Genomic DNA, 21,442 nt, shown 5'->3' with positions numbered 1-21,442 from the left:
AGGAATCATTCACGTGTGTCTGAAACAAAACCAGCTTGGAACAAACTCATTTATTTTTATCTTCGTGATTAGTGATACTGCAAATCCTGCCTCAGCACAGCTAAGACACATTTTGTTGCAGGGCGCTCCGTGTTCCCTGAGAACCTCACTGCTTCGAAACACAGAAACCGTTCGCTTTCCTCGCTCACGAGGAATGAAAGAAGGGAGGGGTTTTTCTGAGACTGCGGTGCACTCCAAGTGCCTCGCTCAGACCGTCCCGTTCTTCGGCAGGGAACATCCCCACCGGAACGGCCACTAAATCCTCTCTGTGAAGGAGCTCTCTTCGTAGAGCCTAGAGAAGACTGCAGCTGAAATCTCACGTGCAAAGCTGCTGCTGCGAGATCGGTAAGGGAGCGAGAGGGTCCGGTCAGATTCCCACCCGACCGACGGGCATTCGGACGATCAGACAGCAATGCTGTCTGTCCGACCGGTGTCAGACTGCATCTCGACAGTCCTGTCTCGACAGAACCCAGGAGAAGCGGTGGGGGTGATTCGCCCTGCCGAAGAATCTGCGTTTGCAGCATTACACAAACCAAATGCGTGTCTCAGAGCTCAGGTTTTGTGGAGCAACACGATGGAGCTGCCTACACGGCTTTATACAGCAGCTGGGTGACCTTGAGGAGCTGAGGGCCCTGCGCTCTGCGACTGCTCCTGCAGCCTTTTCATTCTTTCTCTGCCTGAGCGTCTGCACACCGCGCTCAGTTCTGCCACTAACTTTTCGGCCTCATGGCTGTGAAGTGGACACTTTTTTAATGTATCTTTCATTTACTTAGGAATCGTCCCATTGAGATTAAGAATCTCCTTTTTTCAAGGGAGTCTTGGCTATCGGGGGGGGAGGAAACAATAAATTACATTTACAATAGACGTTTCAACATTAAAAACGTAGAAATAAAAAAGAATGAGAGCTCATGTAAAACAGGTACAGTTAAAAGTGACTTCTGAGCCTCCCATCTCAGCCTGGATTTAAAAATATTCAGAGAAAAGAGTTCTTTTAATTTCCATCTTTTTTGTAGAGTGTTCCAGGTGAATGGGGAAGAAAAGAGAAAAGCCTTTTTTTTTTCCCCCAGTTCTTTACGAGCGAACGGAACAGCGAGCGATAGATGGTCATTTGAGCGCAGTCCGTATGGTTCCACGGTCCTCAGCTTGATCAGGCTGCAAATGTAGGAAGGTAAAAGTCCAAGAAGAGATTTGTAAATAAAAATGCACCAGTGTGTGAACCTCCTGGTGGACAGAGAAAACCATCCCACTCGAGAGTACAGTTCACAATGATGAGTCGAGGCCTTTGTAGTTTGTCACAAACCTTATAGCGGCGTGATACTCGGAATCAATCTTTCTCAAACATTGAGCTGTCGCATTCATATGTAAAAGGTCTCCATGATTTAAAATGGATAGAAAAAAAGTTGCTGTGACAAGTCGTTTATTTATTTTTTAATCCCACATGTAAAGCAACACTTGTTTCCAAATAAAAAAAAAACAGTTTCAATTTCAGTTTCCTAACAAGAGCTTTCGGGTGAACCGAGGATTACCTCGCCCTTTCACTCTAAATGTCTTTATTGGAGCATGTTTATTTTTGACATTTCAACATTAAAAACAAAGAAATAAATAAGAATGAGAGCTCATGTAAAACAGGTACAGTTAAAAGTGTCTGGATTTAAAAATATTCAGAGAAAAAAGTTATTTTAATTTCCAGCTTTTTTGTAGAGTGTTCCAGGTGAGTGGGGAAGAAAAGAGAAAAGAACGGAATAGCGAGCGATAAATGGTCATTTGAGCGCAGTCCGTATGATCCCACGGTCCTCAGCTTGATCAGGCTGCAAATGTAGGAAGGTAAAAGTCCAAGAAGAGATTTGTAAATAAAAATGCATCCTGCTCACGCCAAGTTTAAATCTCCAGCTCCAGTCAGGCCTGCATTGCCGATCTCCAGCTTCAGCCAGGCCTACACTGCCAATCTCCAGCTCCAGTCAGGCCTGCACTGCCGTTACCCAGCTCCAGCTCGGCCTGCAATGCTTACCTCCAGCTGAAGTTTGACCTATACTGCCAATCTCCAGCTCCAGCCAGGCCTACCCTGCCGATCTCCAGCACCATTCAGGCCTGCACTGCCAATCTCCAGCTCCAGCTCTGCCTGCAATGCTTAAGACTGGGCAGGACGCAATGTGCATTTTTACTTTTTATAACAAAATATAGTAGTATGAAGTATGAAGCATGAAGAAGTGTGTGGGACAGTGCAGTCAGGTCTCCTAGTCTCAGCTGGACGAAGACTGGGCAGGACGCGATCTGTATTTTCATTTCTTTTTTATAAATGTATTTTATGTTTGTAAATGAATAATAAAGAAAGAAGGAAAGAAAGAAAGAAAGAAACAATCAAGTTTCATTAAGAATTTGAACAGGTTCCCAGACCAGCCCAGTAGGGACATTGTTCCAGGACGTTTCTGGATCTGTCCAAGATTTTCAGCCTCTAATTAGGAAGAACTCCCTGGAGAGCGCCGAGCTCAGCAACGCAACGCTGCTTTCCAAACACTGCGTTGAACTGTCTGCTTTTTCCAGCTAAGTAAGGCCCTCGTAACCTTCTCACGCCAAGTTTAAATCTCCAGCTCCAGCCAGGCCTGCACTGCCGATCTCCAGCTCCAGCTCGGGCCTGCAATGCTTAACTCCAGCTGAAGTCTGACCTACACTGCCAATCTCCAGCTCCAGCCAGGCCTGCACTGCCAATCCACAGCTCCAGCCAGGCCTGCACTGCCAATCTCCAGCTTCAGCAAGGCCTGCAATGATTACCTCCAGCTGCAGTCTAACCTGAACTGCAAATCTGAACTGCAAGTGGACAAAATGGCCCTCTTCATTATCTTGACATGTTTGTTGGGATTCTGGGACTTCAGGCCTAACAATGCTCCCTGGGTGAATACCCATAACAACAGAATGTATTTCTGAGACTCTTTCTGTGGTGGCACTTCTAATGCTATGTCTGGGCTACCGCAGCCTCATCTGGTCATGGACCCAAAATTCTGGACAAATAAACCTACAGTGTTACCTAAACTCCAACATTTTCTTACTTTGTACGACCTGGCCTCAACATATACTATTACTGTCTTGAAAATGTAATATAAAACAAAGTTTGATGATAATTCCACTTTAACCTTTATCTGAAAATGTGCAGCCAACTCCAGGGCCTGAAGTGCAATGTATTCAGACACCTACTGATTTAAAGTTGATATCTGGGCTCAAACTTATTCATCTTAACGTGCGCGTCTTGGCTCCCAAAATGGACATGGTTAAAATTTGGTTTACATCAACTGAGTCGGACATTGTAATTATCTCTGAGACGTGGCTGACTAAACCTATCGCAAATGATGACATAAATGTAAATGGATATAATGTGTATCGAACAGACAGGCCCAAAAAAGGTGGTGGTTGTGTATTCATCTATCTTAAATCTAGATTTGAAGCATCAACAGTCATGTCCAAGTCCATCCCTGAACAGTTGGAGCTTTTAGTCTTGAATGTGAAATTAGGCAAAATACCTGTCCATAACAGTAGCAGTGGGATGCTATAAGCCACCCCCATCTGCCACCGAGGAGGCACTATCATCTTTAAAAGTTCTTCTCTCCAGAATAAATTATGGGGAACTTTTAATGGTTGGAGATCTCAACTGGGACTGGTCGAGTACGGCCTCTGAATAATCTAAATCCTTCTGTGACTCTATAAATCTCGGCCAGTTGATTAGTCAGCCAACTAGGCCAAATACTGAAAGTCCTGAAAAGTGTACTTTGATTGATTCAATTCTAACAAATGCTCCACACAAATCTTCCTCTGTGGGTGTTTTCTATAATGATTTGAGTGATCGTTGTTTTGTTGGAGCATGCAGAGACACAAAAATCCCCAAAATGTCATTTTGTAAGGGTAACTTTGAAAAGATTAAAAATAAACATGCTCCAATAAAGACATTTAGAGTGAAAGGGCGAGGTAATCCTCGGTTCACCCGAAAGCTCTTGTTAGGAAACTGAAATTGAAACTGTTTTTTTTTTATTTGGAAACAAGTGTTGCTTTACATGTGGGATTAAAAAATAAATAAACGACTTGTCACAGCAACTTTTTTTCTATCCATTTTAAATCATGGAGACCTTTTACATATGAATGCGACAGCTCAATGTTTGAGAAAGATTGATTCCGAGTATCACGCCGCTATAAGGTTTGTGACAAACTACAAAGGCCTCGACTCATCATTGTGAACTGTACTCTCGAGTGGGATGGTTTTCTCTGTCCACCAGGAGGTTCACACACTGGTGCATTTTTATTTACAAATCTCTTCTTGGACTTTTACCTTCCTACATTTGCAGCCTGATCAAGCTGAGGACCGTGGAACCATACGGACTGCGCTCAAATGACCATCTATCGCTCGCTGTTCCGTTCGCTCGTAAAGAACTGGGGGAAAAAAAAAAGGCTTTTCTCTTTTCTTCCCCATTCACCTGGAACACTCTACAAAAAAGATGGAAATTAAAAGAACTCTTTTCTCTGAATATTTTTAAATCCAGGCTGAGATGGGAGGCTCAGAAGTCACTTTTAACTGTACCTGTTTTACATGAGCTCTCATTCTTTTTTATTTCTACGTTTTTAATGTTGAAACGTCTATTGTAAATGTAATTTATTGTTTCCTCCCCCCCCGATAGCCAAGACTCCCTTGAAAAAAGGAGATTCTTAATCTCAATGGGACGATTCCTAAGTAAATGAAAGATACATTAAAAAAGTGTCCACTTCACAGCCATGAGGCCGAAAAGTTAGTGGCAGAACTGAGCGCGGTGTGCAGACGCTCAGGCAGAGAAAGAATGAAAAGGCTGCAGGAGCAGTCGCAGAGCGCAGGGCCCTCAGCTCCTCAAGGTCACCCAGCTGCTGTATAAAGCCGTGTAGGCAGCTCCATCGTGTTGCTCCACAAAACCTGAGCTCTGAGACACGCATTTGGTTTGTGTAATGCTGCAAACGCAGATTCTTCGGCAGGGCGAATCACCCCCACCGCTTCTCCTGGGTTCTGTCGAGACAGGACTGTCGAGATGCAGTCTGACACCGGTCGGACAGACAGCATTGCTGTCTGATCGTCCGAATGCCCGTCGGTCGGGTGGGAATCTGACCGGACCCTCTCGCTCCCTTACCGATCTCGCAGCAGCAGCTTTGCACGTGAGATTTCAGCTGCAGTCTTCTCTAGGCTCTACGAAGAGAGCTCCTTCACAGAGAGGATTTAGTGGCCGTTCCGGTGGGGATGTTCCCTGCCGAAGAACGGGACGGTCTGAGCGAGGCACTTGGAGTGCACCGCAGTCTCAGAAAAACCCCTCCCTTCTTTCATTCCTCGTGAGCGAGGAAAGCGAACGGTTTCTGTGTTTCGAAGCAGTGAGGTTCTCAGGGAACACGGAGCGCCCTGCAACAAAATGTGTCTTAGCTGTGCTGAGGCAGGATTTGCAGTATCACTAATCACGAAGATAAAAATAAAGGAGTTTGTTCCAAGCTGGTTTTGTTTCAGACACACGTGAATGATTCCTTTCACTAGATTTACCGTAACACTGAAAAGGGTTTTTGTATCCCGTGACTGAAACAGCGCTAAATGATGATGGAAGCTGCTCTAGTGGGCAGACGGTGCAGTCATGAGCTGCAGGCCTCCTAGTCTCAGCTGGACGAAGACTGGGCAGGACGCAATGTGCATTTTGACTCTTTAAAACAAAATATAATAGTATGAAGTATGAAGTATGAAGACGTGTGTGGGACAGTGCAGTCAGGTCTCCTAATCTGAGATGGGAGGCGAAAGTCACTTTTAACTGTACCTGTTTTACATGAGCTCTCATTCTTATTTATTTCTATGGTTTTTAATGTTGAAACGTCTATTGTAAATGTAATTTATTGTTTCCTCCCCCCCCCGATAGCCAAGACTCCCTTGAAAAAAGGAGATTCTTAATCTCAATGGGACGATTCCTAAGTAAATGAAAGATACATTAAAAAAGTGTCCACTTCACAGCCATGAGGCCGAAAAGTTAGTGGCAGAACTGAGCTCGATGTGCAGACGCTCAGGCAGAGAAAGAATGAAAAGGCTGCAGGAGCAGTCGCAGAGCGCAGGGCCCTCAGCTCCTCAAGGTCACCCAGCTGCTGTGTAAAGCCGTGTAGGCAGCTCCATCGTGTTGCTCCACAAAACCTGCGCTCTGAGACACGCATTTGGTTTGTGTAATGCTGCAAACACAGATTCTTCAGCAGGGCGAATCACCCCCACCGCTTCTCCTCGGTTCTGTCGAGACAGGACTGTCGAGATGCAGTCTGACACCGGTCGGACAAACAGCATTGCCGTCTGATCGTCCGAATGCCCGTCGGTCGGGTGGGAATCTGACCGGACCCTCTCGCTCCCTTACCGATCTCGCAGCAGCAGCTTTGCACGTGAGATTTCAGCTGCAGTCTTCTCTAGGCTCTACGAAGAGAGCTCCTTCACAGAGAGGATTTAGTGGCCGTTCCGGTGGGGATTTGCCCTGCCGTAAAACGGGACGGTCTGAGCGAGGCACTTGGAGTGCACCGCAGTGCAAGAAAAACCCCTTCCTTCTTTCATGACTTGTGAGCGAGGAAAGCGAACGGTTTCTGTGTTTCAAAGCAGTGAGGTTCTCAGGGAACACGGAGCAGAGAGCGCCCTGCAACAAAAGTGTCTCTTAGCTGTGCTGAGGCAGGATTTGAAGTATCACTAATCACGAAGATAAAAATAAATGAGTTTGTTCCAAGCTGGTTTTGTTTCAGACACACGTGAATGATTTCTTTCACTAGATGTACCGAAACACTGAAAAGGGTTTTTGTATCCCGTGACTGAAACAGCGCTAAATGATGATGGAAGCTGCTCTTATGGGCAGACGGTGCAGTCATGAGCAGCAGGCCTCCTAGTGTCAGCTGGACGAAGACTGGGCAGGACGCAATGTGCATTTTTACTTTTTAAAACAAAATATAGTGGTATGAAGTATGAAGTATGAAGACGTATGTCTGGGCCAGTGCAGTCAGGTCTCCTAATCTGAGATGGGAGGCGAAAGTCACTTTTAACTGTACCTGTTTTACATGAGCTCTCATTCTTATTTATTTCTATGTTTTTAATGTTGACATTTTTATTGTAAATGTAATTTATTGTTTCCCCCAACCTAGCCAAGACTCCCTTGAAACGGAGATTCTTAATCTCAACGGGACGATTCCTAAGTAAATGAAAGTTAAATTTAAAAAAAGTGTCCACTTCACAGCCATGAGGCTGAGAAGTTAGTGGCAGAACTGAGGTCGAGGTGCAGACGCTCAGGCAGAAAAAGAATGAAAAGGCTGCAGGAGCAGTCGCAGAGCGCAGGGCCCTCAGCTCCTCAAGGTCACCCAGCTGCTGTGTAAAGCCGTGTAGGCAGCTCCATCGTGTTGCTCCACAAAACCTGCGCTCTGAAACACGCATTTGGTTTGTGTAATGCTGCAAACGCAGATTCTTCAGCAGGGCGAATCACCCCCACCGCTTCTCCTCGGTTCTGTCGAGACAGGACTGTCGAGATGCAGTCTGACACCGGTCGGACAGACAGCATTGCCGTCTGATCGTCCGAATGCCCGTCGGTCGGGTGGGAATCTGACCGGACCCTCTCGCTCCCTTACCGATCTCGCAGCAGCAGCTTTGCACGTGAGATTTCAGCTGCAGTCTTCTCTAGGCTCTACGAAGAGAGCTCCTTCACAGAGAGGATTTAGTGGCCGTTCCGGTGGGGATTTGCCCTGCCGTAAAACGGGACGTCTGAGCGAGGCACTTGGAGTGCACCGCAGTGCAAGAAAAACCCCTTCCTTCTTTCATGACTTGTGAGCGAGGAAAGCGAACGGTTTCTGTGTTTCAAAGCAGTGAGGTTCTCAGGGAACACGGAGCAGAGAGCGCCCTGCAACAAAAGTGTCTCTTAGCTGTGCTGAGGCAGGATTTGAAGTATCACTAATCACGAAGATAAAAATAAATGAGTTTGTTCCAAGCTGGTTTTGTTTCAGACACACGTGAATGATTTCTTTCACTAGATGTACCGAAACACTGAAAAGGGTTTTTGTATCCCGTGACTGAAACAGCGCTAAATGATGATGGAAGCTGCTCTTATGGGCAGACGGTGCAGTCATGAGCAGCAGGCCTCCTAGTGTCAGCTGGACGAAGACTGGGCAGGACGCAATGTGCATTTTTACTTTTTAAAACAAAATATAGTGGTATGAAGTATGAAGTATGAAGACGTATGTCTGGGCCAGTGCAGTCAGGTCTCCTAATCTGAGATGGGAGGCGAAAGTCACTTTTAACTGTACCTGTTTTACATGAGCTCTCATTCTTATTTATTTCTATGTTTTTAATGTTGACATTTTTATTGTAAATGTAATTTATTGTTTCCCCCAACCTAGCCAAGACTCCCTTGAAACGGAGATTCTTAATCTCAACGGGACGATTCCTAAGTAAATGAAAGTTAAATTTAAAAAAAGTGTCCACTTCACAGCCATGAGGCTGAGAAGTTAGTGGCAGAACTGAGGTCGAGGTGCAGACGCTCAGGCAGAAAAAGAATGAAAAGGCTGCAGGAGCAGTCGCAGAGCGCAGGGCCCTCAGCTCCTCAAGGTCACCCAGCTGCTGTGTAAAGCCGTGTAGGCAGCTCCATCGTGTTGCTCCACAAAACCTGCGCTCTGAAACACGCATTTGGTTTGTGTAATGCTGCAAACGCAGATTCTTCAGCAGGGCGAATCACCCCCACCGCTTCTCCTCGGTTCTGTCGAGACAGGACTGTCGAGATGCAGTCTGACACCGGTCGGACAGACAGCATTGCCGTCTGATCGTCCGAATGCCCGTCGGTCGGGTGGGAATCTGACCGGACCCTTCCCGATTTCGCAGCAGCAGCTTTGCACGTGAGATTTCAGCGGCAGTCTTCTCTAGGCTCTACGAAGAGAGCTCCGTCACAGAGAGGATTTAGTGGCTGTTCCGGTGGGGATTTGCCCTGCCGTAGAACGGAACGGTCTAAGCGAGGCACTCGGAGTGCACCGCAGTGCCACAAAAAACCCCTCCCTTCTCTCCTGACTTGTGAGCGAGGAAAGCGAACGGCGTCTGTGTTTCAGAGCTGGGAGGTTCTCAGGGAGCAGGCAGCACCCTGCTCAAGCCGTGTTCGCTCCCCTGTTTTGACTGTGATCAAACACTGTCACAGTCACTGAGATCATCATCTCATCACTCCAGCCAGTTAAGGAATTCTGAGGTGAGTGTTTGAGTGTTTGTCATTATTTGTCATTTGACCAAAAATCTAGTCCCCACTAAAATAACATTGAATTCAATGTTAACATTGCCAAAAAAAATGTCCTGTCAAAGTTTTGGGAGTTTTGTGTGTGTGTGTGTGTGTGTGTGTGTGTTTGTCATTAATACATTAAGGGGACCTCAGCCTGGTAGCACACTCACGGTGTGGGGACCAATTTTATTGTGGGGACCAAAAACCTGGTAACCCACTAAAATAACAATGAATGTTGTATTTTTTTGTGTGCATGGATTTATTTACTGGGTGACCAGAGGCATGGCATTCAACGCCATGATTTTTTCCACAAAAGTCAGGTCAGACGATGGAATCCATTTCAGAAATCAGAACCTGGGGCAGGTTGGAGCCCCGCTAGGCCTGAAACATTCAATTGAAACGGTATATCACCCACAGTCTGCCTCTGAGCTGAGCCTCCCTGACACAGCGCACTGTGGTGTGACTGGTCGCTGAGGCCTTCGTGCGGTTCCCTTCACTGCACACCACCTGAGTTTTCCTATGGAGCTTCATGACTTTCAGAGGGCAGAAGATGGACCTGCGTGCTCCCCTGAAGGTGCAGGCTGCGTGGGTTCCTCAGACGCCTCAGGCTGCGGCCTGCCTCTGAGTTGAACCTCGCTGACACAGCGCTCTGTGGTGTGACTCGTCAGGGAAGCCGCACGTGCGGTTCCCTGCACCCAACCTGAGCCTTTCCATGAAGCTTCATGACCTGTCAGAGGGGAGAGGATTGGACCTGCTGGCTGTTCTCAGTCAAGGCGCTCCGCCAGCCCGCCCGTCAGTCGGCAGTATTTGGGAATCTCTCCGTACCAGGAGCCATGGGAGCATCGCCACAGCGTCAGCCCTGACTGGGACGGCAGCAGAGTCCGCTTCACAGCCGTGTGGCTGCGAACTTAGACTTCGGCTGCTGTTTGGCAGCAGAAATGAGGACGAGGCAATGCTGCAGGACGAGGTGCAGAAACTCAGGCAGAACGAGCAACGGCTGCAGAAGGTGTCGAAGAGCGCAGCTGCCCGTCTCATCAAGGTCACCAAGCTTCTGTGTGATCGCAACAAGCCGTGTCGGCTCCCCTGTTTTGCCTGTGATCAGTCACCGTCACTGAGATCGCAGTCTCATCACTCCAGCGAGGTAAGAAATTCTGAGATGAAGTTTGAAAATCACATCGACTGTGTGTGTGTGTGTGTGTGTATTTTACAGACAAGGTGACCTCCGTCAGAGAATACAGGTTTGTGTTGGTGTGCATGGATGCATTTACTGGGTGACCAGAGGCATGGCATTCAACGCCATGATTTTTCCACAAAGACAGGTCAAATGATAGAATCCATTTCAGAAACCAGGACCTGCGGCAGGTTGGAGCCCCGCTAGGCCTGAAACATTCACTTGAAACGGTATATCACCCACAGTCTGCCTCTGAGCTGAGCCTCCCTGACACAGCGCTCTGTGGTGTGACTGGTCGCTGAGGCCTTCGTGCGGTTCCCTTCACCCCACCCCACCTGAGTTTTTCTATGGAGCTTCATGACTTTCAGAGGGCAGAAGATGGACCTGCGTGCTCCCCTGATGGTGCAGGCTGCGTGGGTTCCTCAGACGCGACAGGCTGCGGCCTGCCTCGGAGCTGAGCCTCGCTGACACAGCGCTCTGGGGTGTGACTGGTCGCTTAAGCCGCTCGTGCGGTTCCCTGCACCTAAACCTGAGCCTTTCCATGAAGCTTCATGACCTGTCAGAGGGGAGAGGATTGGACCTGCTGGCTGTTCTCAGTCAAGGCGCTCCGCCAGCCCGCCCGTCAGTCGGCAGTATTTGGGAATCTCTCCGTACCAGGAGCCATGGGAGCATCGCCACAGCGTCAGCCCTGACTGGGACAGCAGCAGAGTCCGCTTCACAGCCGTGTGGCTGCGAACTTAGACTTCGGCTGCTGTTTGGCAGCAGAAATGAGGACGAGGCAAAGCTGCAGGACGAGGTGCAGAAACTCAGGCAGAACGAGCAACGGCTGCAGAAGGTGTCGAAGAGCGCAGCTGCCCGTCTCATCAAGGTCACCAAGCTTCTGTGTGATCGCAACAAGCCGTGTCGGCTCCCCTGTTTTGCCTGTGATCAGTCACCGTCACTGAGATCGCAGTCTCATCACTCCAGCAAGGTAAGAAATTCTGAGATGAAGTTTGAAAATCACATCGACTGTGTGTGTGTGTTTTACAGACACGGTGACCTCCGTCAGAGGTCAGAGCCTCTCTGACACAGCGCACTTTGGTGTGACTCGTCGCAGCTCGTGCAGTTCCCTTCACCCAACCTGAACCTTTCTATAGAGCTACGAGTGCTGTCAGAGGGGAGAGGATGGACCTGCCGGCTGCTCTCAGTCACGGCGCTCTCCAGCCTGCCTCTCGGTTTGCTGCCCTGCAGGTGCGGGGCTGATCTGCGGCTTTGCTCCATCGGGGTTGCTTCACATGTCTACGAGCTCTCCACCTGAAGCTATTGTGAATGTTTTGTGAAGTTTTCACTGGCTGTAAAATAAAAAAAATAAAAAAAAAACAGAATAGAATATCCAAACGAACCCAGAATGTTTTTTTTGTATGATGACGTTTTTATTACAACATGACTCGGGGATCCAACCCCAGGCATGGTCCCGAAACAGCCCACAGGTCAGCGGAATGGAGAGAGAGAGAGAGAGAGAGTCGGCCTTCCAGCACCACATCTGAAGCTATTGCTAATGTTCTGTCAGGTATTCACTGGCTGTAAAATTAAAAACAAAAAATAAAAAACAGGACAGAATATCCAAACGAAACCACAATTGTCTCTTTACAGAAGCTTTTCGGAGTGTTTTGATGTCGTGTAACTGTATATGTGTGGGTATTTTTTTTACCTTGTGATCTGTGTATGTTTTGATTTTATTTTGAGAACCTGGGGTGAAATTGACTTTATGCTTGTGGTTTATGAGGTTCGTGGAAAAGGGCACAGCAAAGGGTAGCACATCTTCACAATGAGGCTGGCTCGTGAGAGACGTCATCAGCTTTTCAGCTTTCTCTAGATTGTCCGGATATACATCATCCTCCTTGTCCTCTTGATCTGCAGCAGCTCCATCCTCTAGGCTTCTCCAACTCCTCAACACTTACTGTCTGTTCTGGTTTCTCTTCCACAGTTCCTTTGTGTTTCAGATTCTGGGGCACCGGACTCTGTGTTTTTTTCTTTCCTTTTTCTTCTCATGTCTGATGGAACCAGCTGACCCAAGCAGCGGCATCGTCAGTTGTCTGTCTTCTTAATCGTGATCTTTCTTTTTTTCAGGTGTGATTACGTCTGTTGTGATTTCGTGTTTTGTGTTTGTTGCTTTTTTTTGTTGTTGCTTTTTGTTTGTTCACTTGGTTTTGTTTTTGTTTGTTTGTGGTTTGATTGGTTCACTCGTAGTCCACCTCCTTTCCTCCGCCATTGACAGCCGGGTCCCAAAGGTAGACGATGACCTTTTTGGCAGCAGGTAGTCCGGGGTTTGGTGGGTGGTGAGGGAGATCCGGTGGTACTGTGTTTGTTATATTTTGTCTATCTGTTGCTTTGTTTGTGTGTGTGTGTGTGTGGATATTGTGGGGAGTAGATCCAAACGGGGGTATTGTGGAGGTATGTTCTAAATTATTTCTATTAAGCATTGAATGGATTCTATATATGCATGTATACTGTATTGCAGAAATATGCTTGATTCCTTTCCTCAGTAGCAGATAGCAGGTATCACGGTCACCAGTAGGCCTGTATAGTTCAGCGCGCTGCTTTGTGGGGTACGTGACTTTCGGTCTCTGTTTTCTCTCTGTACTGGAGTGTTTATGGAGCCACGACACCAGCGATGCAGACTAAACAAAAACACACCAGTCTAATGTTGTATTTTGTATGTTTTCATCTTCCCTTACGGGATAAATTTAATGAAAAAGTTTTTGTTTTGTTTGCCTTTAGGCCGGAGAGAGCGGACAGCCACAGAGCCTAACAGGTCGTGTTTCTCCACCTCTCCCCTCTTACAAAAGGTTTGAAAATTCATGCAAACTCTTGTTTGACCTTTAGTTTCCCATTTCATTTTTTATGACGTCCTGAACCATGCGAATCTGCGAAGGCTGGACAAGACGCCGACAGAAGAAAGCCGCTAAAATCTCACTCCCAAAGCTGCAGCTGTGAGGGGGTCCGAACGAGATATCAACCCCTCCGACCAGCGCCGGCAGGTGGGTTCTATCTGTTCTTCCCCACTCTGTGAAAATCAAGTGAAAATTCTGACTGAAAGAAAAAAAAAAGGTTCTGCTCCAAAAAAGCAGTTTCGCTGCCTTGTTGGGTCCGCGGTGACCCCAACAGAAACCTGGATGATATATAGTCCCGCACGCTGCCTCGCGGGGTCTGCGGTGACCCCAGCGGTAACCTGGACGATGTATAGTCCCGCACGCTGCCTCGTGGGGTCGCCGGCGACCCCAGCGGAAACCTGGACCAAATATAGTCCTGGGTGCTGCTTTGTGGGGTCTGCGGGTAACCTTGTCAAGACAGCGTAGGGGATCGTCAAATCAGCCTAAGGGGTGCGGGAGGGTTATAATGAGACTGTCGGTAAGAGAGAGTTCTCACGTTGATGGTGGGAAAACGCTATGTTTTGTCTGTCAGGACCGGCTGGTAGGAGACAGTTCTCACGTTGATGGTGGGAAAACGCTATGATTTGTCTGTCAGGACCGGCTGGTAGGAGACAGTTCTCACGTTGATGGTGGGAAAACGGGATGTTTTGTCTGTCAAGACCAAGATCCAAGGTCGCTCTGTGTCCGTTATCTGTGAGAAAAGAAGAGTTTTTGCAGGACCAAACATAATATAGAAAGTTAATGAAAAGACGGAAATGTTAAAATTACTGTTTTCTGACAGAAAAACAAGCCCAAGCTCTAGCCTCTTCCCCGCGCTGCCTCGTGGGGTCTGCGGGTAACCTTGTCAAGACAGCGTAGGGGATCTTCAAATAAGCCTTAGGGGTGCGGGAAGGTTATGGTGAGAATGTTGGTAAGAGAGAGTTCTCACGTTGATGGTGGGAAAACGCTATGTTTTGTCTGTCAAGACCAGGTGGTAGGAGACAGTTCTCACGTTGATGGTGGGAAAACGCTATGTTTTGTCTGTCAAGACCAGGTGGTAGGAGACAGTTCTCACGTTGACTGTGGGAAAACGCTATGTTTTGTCTGTCAGGACCAGGTGGTAGGAGACAGTTCTCACGTTGACGGTGGGAAAACGCTATGTTTTGTCTGTCAGGACCAGGTGGTAGGAGACAGTTCTCACGTTGACGGTGGGAAAACGCTATGTTTTGTCTGTCAGGACCAGGTGGTAGGAGACAGTTCTCACGTTGACGGTGGGATAACGCTATGTTTTGTCTGTCAGGACCAGGTGGTAGGAGACAGTTCTCACGTTGACGGTGGGAAAACGGGATGTTTTGTCTGTCAAGACCAGGATCCAAGGTCGCTCTGTGTCCGTTATCTGTGAGAAAAGAAGAGTGTTTGCAGGACCAAACATAATATAGAAAGTTAATGAAAAGACGGAAATGTTAAAATTACTGTTTTCTGACAGAAAAACAAGCCCAAGCTCTAGCCTTTCCCCCGCGCTGCCTCGTGGGGTCTGCGGGTAACCTTGTCAAGACAGCGTAGGGCATCTTCAAATCAGCCTTAGGGGTGCGGGAGGGTTATGGTGAGAATGTTGGTAAGAGAGAGTTCTCACGTTGATGGTGGGAAAACGCTATGTTTTGTCTGTCAAGACCAGGTGGTAGGAGACAGTTCTCACGTTGATGGTGGGAAAACGCTATGTTTTGTCTGTCAAGACCAGGTGGTAGGAGACAGTTCTCACGTTGACGGTGGGAAAACGCTATGTTTTGTCTGTCAAGACCAGGTGGTAGGAGACAGTTCTCACGTTGACGGTGGGAAAACGCTATGTTTTGTCTATCAGGACCAGGTGGTAGGAGACAGTTCTCACGTTGACGGTGGGAAAACGCTATGTTTTGTCTGTCAGGACCAGGTGGTAGGAGACAGTTCTCACGTTGACGGTGGGAAAACGGGATGTTTTGTCTGTCAAGACCAGGATCCAAGGTCGCTCTGTGTCCGTTATCTGTGAGAAAAGAAGAGTGTTTGCAGGACCAAACATAATATAGAAAGTTAATGAAAAGATGGAAATGTTAAAATTACTGTTTTCTGACAGAAAAACAAGCCCAAGCTCTAGCCTCTTCCCTGCGCTGCCTTTCGGGGTCTGAGGTACCCCAACGTAAACTTAAAGAAAATATAGTTCCGTGCGGCCTTGTGGGGCTCTGAGGTACCCCAACGTAAACTTAAATAAAATACATTCCAGCGTGCTGCTTTGTGGGGTCCGCGGGGATCCCCACGTAAACCAAAACAAATTACAGTCCCGTACGCTGCCTTGTGGGGTCCTGCAAACCCCTCATGACAGATAACGTAAACCAAAATAAAATATAGTTCAGCGCGCTGCCTTGTGGGGTACAGGTGACCCCTCTAGACAGACAAAGTAAACCAAAACAGAATATAGTTCAGCGCGCTGCATTGTGGGGTCACGCGAACCCCTCAAGACATACAGGATAGACCGAAACAAAACACAGTTTAGCGCGTTACCTTGTGGGGTACGCGAGACCCCTCAAACCAGCCTAAGGGGCGCGGGAGGGATACTTGGCCTTTGGAGGACTATATTTCTCACCGTAAAGGTGGGGTCACTTGGAGAACTAGTCGAAATAACGTTGGGGTCGTGTGGACCCCTCGAGACAGCGTTGGGGTTCCTCGAATTAGCCTAAGGGGAGCTGTAGGGATACTTGGCCTTCGTAGGACTACATTTCTCAAAGTAAAGGTGGGGTCACTTGGAGAACTCATAGAAGTAAGAGTGGGGTCGCGCTGACCCCTCGAGGCAGCGTTGGGGTTCCTCAAATCAGCCTAAGGGGAGTGGGAGGGATACTTGGCCTTCGTAGGACTACATTTCTCAAAGTAAAGGTGGGGTCACTTGGAGAACTCGTAGAAGTAAGGTCGGGGTCGCGTGGACCCCTCGAGACAGCGTTGGGGTTCCTCGAATTAGCCTAAGGGGAGCTGTAGGGATACTTGGCCTTCGTAGGACTACATTTCTCAAAGTAAAGGTGGGGTCACTTGGAGAACTCGTAGAAGTAAGGTTCGGGTCGCGTGGACCCCTCGAGACAGCGTTGGGGTTCCTCAAATCAGCCTGAGTGGCGCGGGAGGGTTATGGTGAGACTGTGGGTAGGAGACAGTTCTCGCGTTGATGGTGGGAAAATGCTACGTTTTGTCTGTCAAGACCAGGTGGTAGGAGGCAGTTCTCACGTTGATGGTGGGAAAACAGGATGTTTTGTCTGTGAAGACCAGGATCCAAGGCCGCTCTGTGTACCCTTTTCAATGTAAGGGCTGTATTCCCTAACTGTGTGACAATCGAGTGAACATTCTGACAGCCTAAGGGTAAGGTGGGATCACTTGGAGAACTTGTCAGAGTAAGTTTGGGGTCATGTGGACCCTTCATTACAGCGTAGGGGATCCTGAAACCAGTCTTAGGGGAGTGGGAGGGTTAATCATACACACTCCTGGACATCACTGAACAGGACTCCCCACTGAAGCCCTACGTTGAAATGGAAGCTCAGAATGGATAGCCCCTGAGGAGAAAGGTGGGAGCAGAGGGAAAGTGGAACAACAGCTGATCGCCGGCTCATCTGCGAAGTAGCCAGGGATGACCAGGAAGCTGCAGGGAAGACTTGAATGCCTATCAATCTGCGACTAAAGGAAGGACCGCTCTCCTCCCGATCTGTCTCGATGCGTGTGCCTGATACTTGTACATCACCCTAAAGTTCCCCTTTGTTTCTTTCAGCTGCAGAAATGCTGGTTTCCTGCACCGCGACCAGACCAAGACAGGCCCTTTGTTCTCCCTCCAGTGGACCAATAAATACCCTACTGGATCATCGAAGACATGAAAAGGAACGTTTTCTTAATGCAGATGAGACGGGGTGTTAGAAATGCATGCATTACATATGATAGCTTACAAGAGAATTCAGTCAGGTTCTTTTATTTCTGGTTACCTAATACTGGCTCCAGCATACCTGCCTACAGCTGCATGGTTCCAGGGTGTCTAGTCAAACTACATCAAAATAAATGAACTGAGATTGACCTTTGTTGTCTCATAGACGTACAGAGCAGCTTAACCAAACGTTTTAAAATGTAGACTGCTTTCTGTGATTAAATTTAAACAGTAACTTGTAAAATGACCAAGAAACTGACTGTCCCTTCCCAGATCTTACAATGCAGCCACTCTGATCCTGAGTTACACTTGGAACTGGTCCCTGTCCGATCATTGTAGTACTTCAAGTATGTCAGTGCATCGTTTGCCTTGCTGGAGTGATAACAAAGTAGAAAGAAGAAGCAATGAAACGTAATTAAAAACAAAATCAACTTTGTCATTGTGTTTATTGAGGTTTCACAGGGAAATATACTGTAACCCGATCAAAAGTAAAAAGGTGAAAGCCTTTGTGAAATCCTGTTCACGTCACAGGAACAGGCTGGACTGCGAATAGTAGTCGCAATCCCCGTATGTTTTGACAGCATTCGGACTATCTCTATGAGCATTGTACGAGATCAAGCCGTCAGCATTTCTCCCGTCGCCTTGTCTCTCTTTGAGCACTGTGGAGGTGAGCACCATTGTAATGACGTACATGGCGTAAATCAGAATGTTGAACACGGCTATGGCGCACTCCATGTTGTGCATCCTGTGTTCGTCGCGAATCATCGGCCGGTACAAGAGCTCCATGCAACCCGAAACAACTGCCATGAACAGCTCCAGATTCATCATGACCAGACAGGCCAACACCGTTCGGGTGCCTTTGTTGACCCTCCTGGGCCTGTCCTCGCCGTCGTCCATCTTGCGCTTGCTCTTGGCCGCGAAAAAGCTTAGCACCACGCTCACGACCATCGCCAGACAGCCCAGGGTTATCACAGCTATGCCGCCGTGTATGTACGCCTGATCGTAGTCACTCTTCATTGGACTCTCAGAGGAGCCAGACGAGACGTACCCCGCGCTTCCCCTCACGGCGTGACTGCTATCTATCAGGTACAGGACGTTGTTGGGCAGGGCAAGGAACCCGACAATGAGAGAGGTGATGATCGCGATGGCGGCACCCAGCTTCCCCCTGAACCTGGCAACGCTCAGTACGGAGTTGGAGGAAGCGCCTGACTTTCTCCCCGTCAGCATCTCTTTCCCAGAAGAAATCAAAGAATCAAAGCCACCCACGAGGCCGTTCCTGGTCCGCTGCATCCCGCTGAGCTGAGGTGGGAGGACAAGGTTGCGTCCTATGTACGAGCAGACTGAGATCTCAGAGGTTCTTTTTCCCGACCCACCCCACCAACTCCCAAATTAACAGTTATGCTTCTGGGGCCCCCCGCCCCGCGACATTTAATAAGATGATGCTCGGGAAACCCGCAATCGAGTTCAGAGGGTCGAGCGCGAGCCTCCAGGCTAAGGCTGTGTCGCACGGCCGCTGGTACAGGGTCCACGGCATCACAAAGACCTTAAATTCTATTTCACGCTGCAGGAGACGCGCGCGATCTCACAACATGATCTGCGTGGATCTTTACGCAAAGTTCCTCCGCCATCTCGGTCGAGATCGGTGGAACTCACTGAGCTGGGTGTCCCAGCACGTGACCAACCTCAACGCACCTGAGGACAGAGCTCGCGAGTTCGAGGGCGAGCTGAGACGCCTGCTGTCATGCGACTCTCTCAACTTTCAGTCCTGCAAGCGCGCATGGGATAGGAGCAAGCTTTCCTCCAGCATAGGAAACGCAGTGGACGCTCAGTGCAAGGACGTGTTCAACGGAAAGAAGGCTGCATCAGAAACCGGGCCCGTGTCTCGCCTCCTGCTCGCCCAGCTCGAGGCCCTGCGCCTCAACCCGATCTGCGCGGGCCTCAAAGTGGCCGGCGTGCCCACACCCGACCGAGGAGGCAGCACGTACCACAACGGCTGCACCCGGGGCTGCGGGCCACTGCCGGGACGGTACAGCTTCTACACGGAAGTGGACCTCTTGGCCCACGACACGTTGACTGACACCGTGGCCCTTCTGGAGCTCAAGACCCGAAACAGCGACGTCTTGGATAACGCTACCCTATGGCGGTACAACGCTCAGCTATGGCTGACCTGGACAATGTTCTCCCTCACTTACCCGAGCGTGGCGGAACGCTCAAACGCTTACCTGGTGATCATACGGCCGGGCACGAACACAGTCACCATAAGGAGCTGTCTGAGGCCCTCCGTGACCAAGACGCTGCGCAGCAAGTTCCGCTGGATAAACAGCTTATGTCCACAGGTGCTCAACTGCCTGACGCCGACTTGCGTCAACCTGAGAGTCCAGGCCCGTTCGAAGCCGAGCTCCGGCAGTGGGGCCAGCGTCGACCCGGAAGACCTCTGCTACAGGAACGTCATGTTCAACCGAGAAAAGGCCATAGTTTGGCAGGGACATCCCTCTCATCAGGGACCGCAAGGCCGCACGCAGCATCCTACTCCCTCCACTGCCCTGACGGCCGCGGCGGATTCGGTTGCTGGGTCAGCGTTATCCCTGCGCCGAATCCGACGGAGGGGCACGCGTGAAATTATAAACCTGGACTGCGAGCTCGAGTGCTAGAGGGAAACGAACACACTGACGAACCCATCCCCTCGAAATGGGTCTGAAGGGACGGGCGCTCCACGGCATGCTGGCCAACCCAGAAATGGCGCCTTTCGAGGTGATCGAAAAACCCCATGAACAGCAGGACTGGATCCTGATAGACCACCTCATGGTGATACACAAAGTCAGAGAATGCGATTACACGGAGAGCGAGCAAGTGATCTCCGTCGCGAGCATGGCGAGTTATTTTGCGTCATGGTACGTTCAAGAGGGGGCCCAGGGTCGATGCGTTGTGCTCGTGAAAGATGGTCCGGGGGCGCAGAAGCCAAGCGTGAGGGAAGAAAGGGCGAACAGGACGGTCCCGGCACACGTGGACTTCTGTAAGGCTCACCTGGCCGAGATAGAGTACGGCACGATGAAACTGTTGGCCGACGTGGGCATGAGAGACAACTTTTTCTTGGTCACGGGGGCGGTAGCCGAGTCGCGCTGGGCCGAGACGACCGACGAGCGCGCCAGCAACCTGGTCTCATTCCACAGTGAGTACGAGGAGCGCAGGCGAGAGGAAGCTGGTCCTCTCGCGGACAGGGACCAGTTCGAAGTAGAGACCCTCGGACGTTCGGTCCGGGATCCAAGCCACTGCGACGGCAAGACCTACAGGCCTGAGGGGGTGCAGGGAGTTTACTTGACCGCGTTCGCGAGCCCTGACAACGAACGTCTCCAGGCCTTGCGCAAGGCATGTGTCGAGTGTCGAGAAACAGAGGCCGACACGCTGATGGTGGAGTTGGCCAATGCCCTGACTGGCTCAGTGACGGTGTGTACAGGAGATTCGGATCTGATCGCAGTACTCGCAGCGAGCGGAAGACCCGGCCTGACACTGAGGTTGGACAACAAAAGTTACACGGAGGACCGAGCCATGCACGAGTCGCCCTACGGCGAGCTCCTGATCGAGCCACCAAGTCGTCGGACCACGAGCGAATCACCTAACGCCGCAGAGGATTGGTTGAGCGCCCTGTGCGACCTGTGTTTGGGAGAGCACCACCTGTTGCCTTGCGGCGTGGCGGAAAGACACGTCAATCTAGGTCACCTTCTGGAGAACTACGGTGGCGAGGGGTTCAGACTATCCGTGTACGGGTTCTTGTACCGGGGTGGCATTCGAGGCTCGGTTTACGTCACTTTCCAGAGCGCGTTTTTTGAGTCTGACGCCAGAAACAAACTGAGCGAACTTGCACTGGAAAGCCAGAAAATGTACTCGCCATGCACACGCAGCGCAAAGACGATACACTTTGTCTTCGCTGTCCTGTGTGGCGCAGCTGACACAAAAGTCGAAAGCGCAGAACACGCTCCCTCGTTGCACGCCTCCGGGGATGCCGTTCGCACGGTAACTTGCGGATCTAAGCGTCTCCGCCAGCCAGAGCTCGACGCAGAATCTGAGAGCGAATCCCACCTGCAGAAGACCAAGGGGAGGATCACGGTAGGGCTAAAGCGCACGGCCAAAGCCTACGCAGACGGAGCGATCCCCGAGTCGGCCTACGCTCGCTACCTGA

General features: G+C 49.5%; 2 protein-coding genes across 8 annotated transcripts in view; one reads left to right on the top strand and one right to left on the bottom strand.

Moving 5' to 3' along the window:
- rgs3a (regulator of G protein signaling 3a) overlaps positions 1-21,442 on the bottom strand; it is a 322,617-nt gene that overhangs the window by 97,895 nt on the left and 203,280 nt on the right. The gene's annotated exons all lie outside the window — the stretch shown is intronic.
- On the top strand, positions 8,560-20,164 carry LOC144996657 (uncharacterized). Of its 5 annotated transcripts, none has more exons than XM_078956319.1 (4): positions 8,560-13,040; positions 13,213-13,246; positions 13,367-13,472; positions 17,119-20,164. In XM_078956319.1, exon 4 carries the CDS (start codon positions 18,702-18,704, stop codon positions 19,914-19,916), a length of 1,215 nt encoding a protein of 404 aa, XP_078812445.1. In that variant the 5' UTR covers positions 8,560-13,040; positions 13,213-13,246; positions 13,367-13,472; positions 17,119-18,701; the 3' UTR covers positions 19,917-20,164. The 5 variants fall into 5 exon arrangements, with proteins under 5 accessions (XP_078812445.1, XP_078812443.1, XP_078812447.1 ...); XM_078956321.1 differs by having other exon boundaries at positions 8,746-9,254; XM_078956320.1 differs by having other exon boundaries at positions 8,786-11,682.

The sequence above is a fragment of the Oryzias latipes genome, chromosome 12 (genome assembly GCF_053564925.1).
Source record: "Oryzias latipes strain Hd-rR chromosome 12, Olatipes_Hd-rR_3.1".
NCBI classification, from domain to species: domain Eukaryota; kingdom Metazoa; phylum Chordata; class Actinopteri; order Beloniformes; family Adrianichthyidae; genus Oryzias; species Oryzias latipes.
The sequence above is the reverse complement of the archived record's forward strand: the minus strand, read 5'-3'. Positions and strand labels throughout refer to the sequence as shown.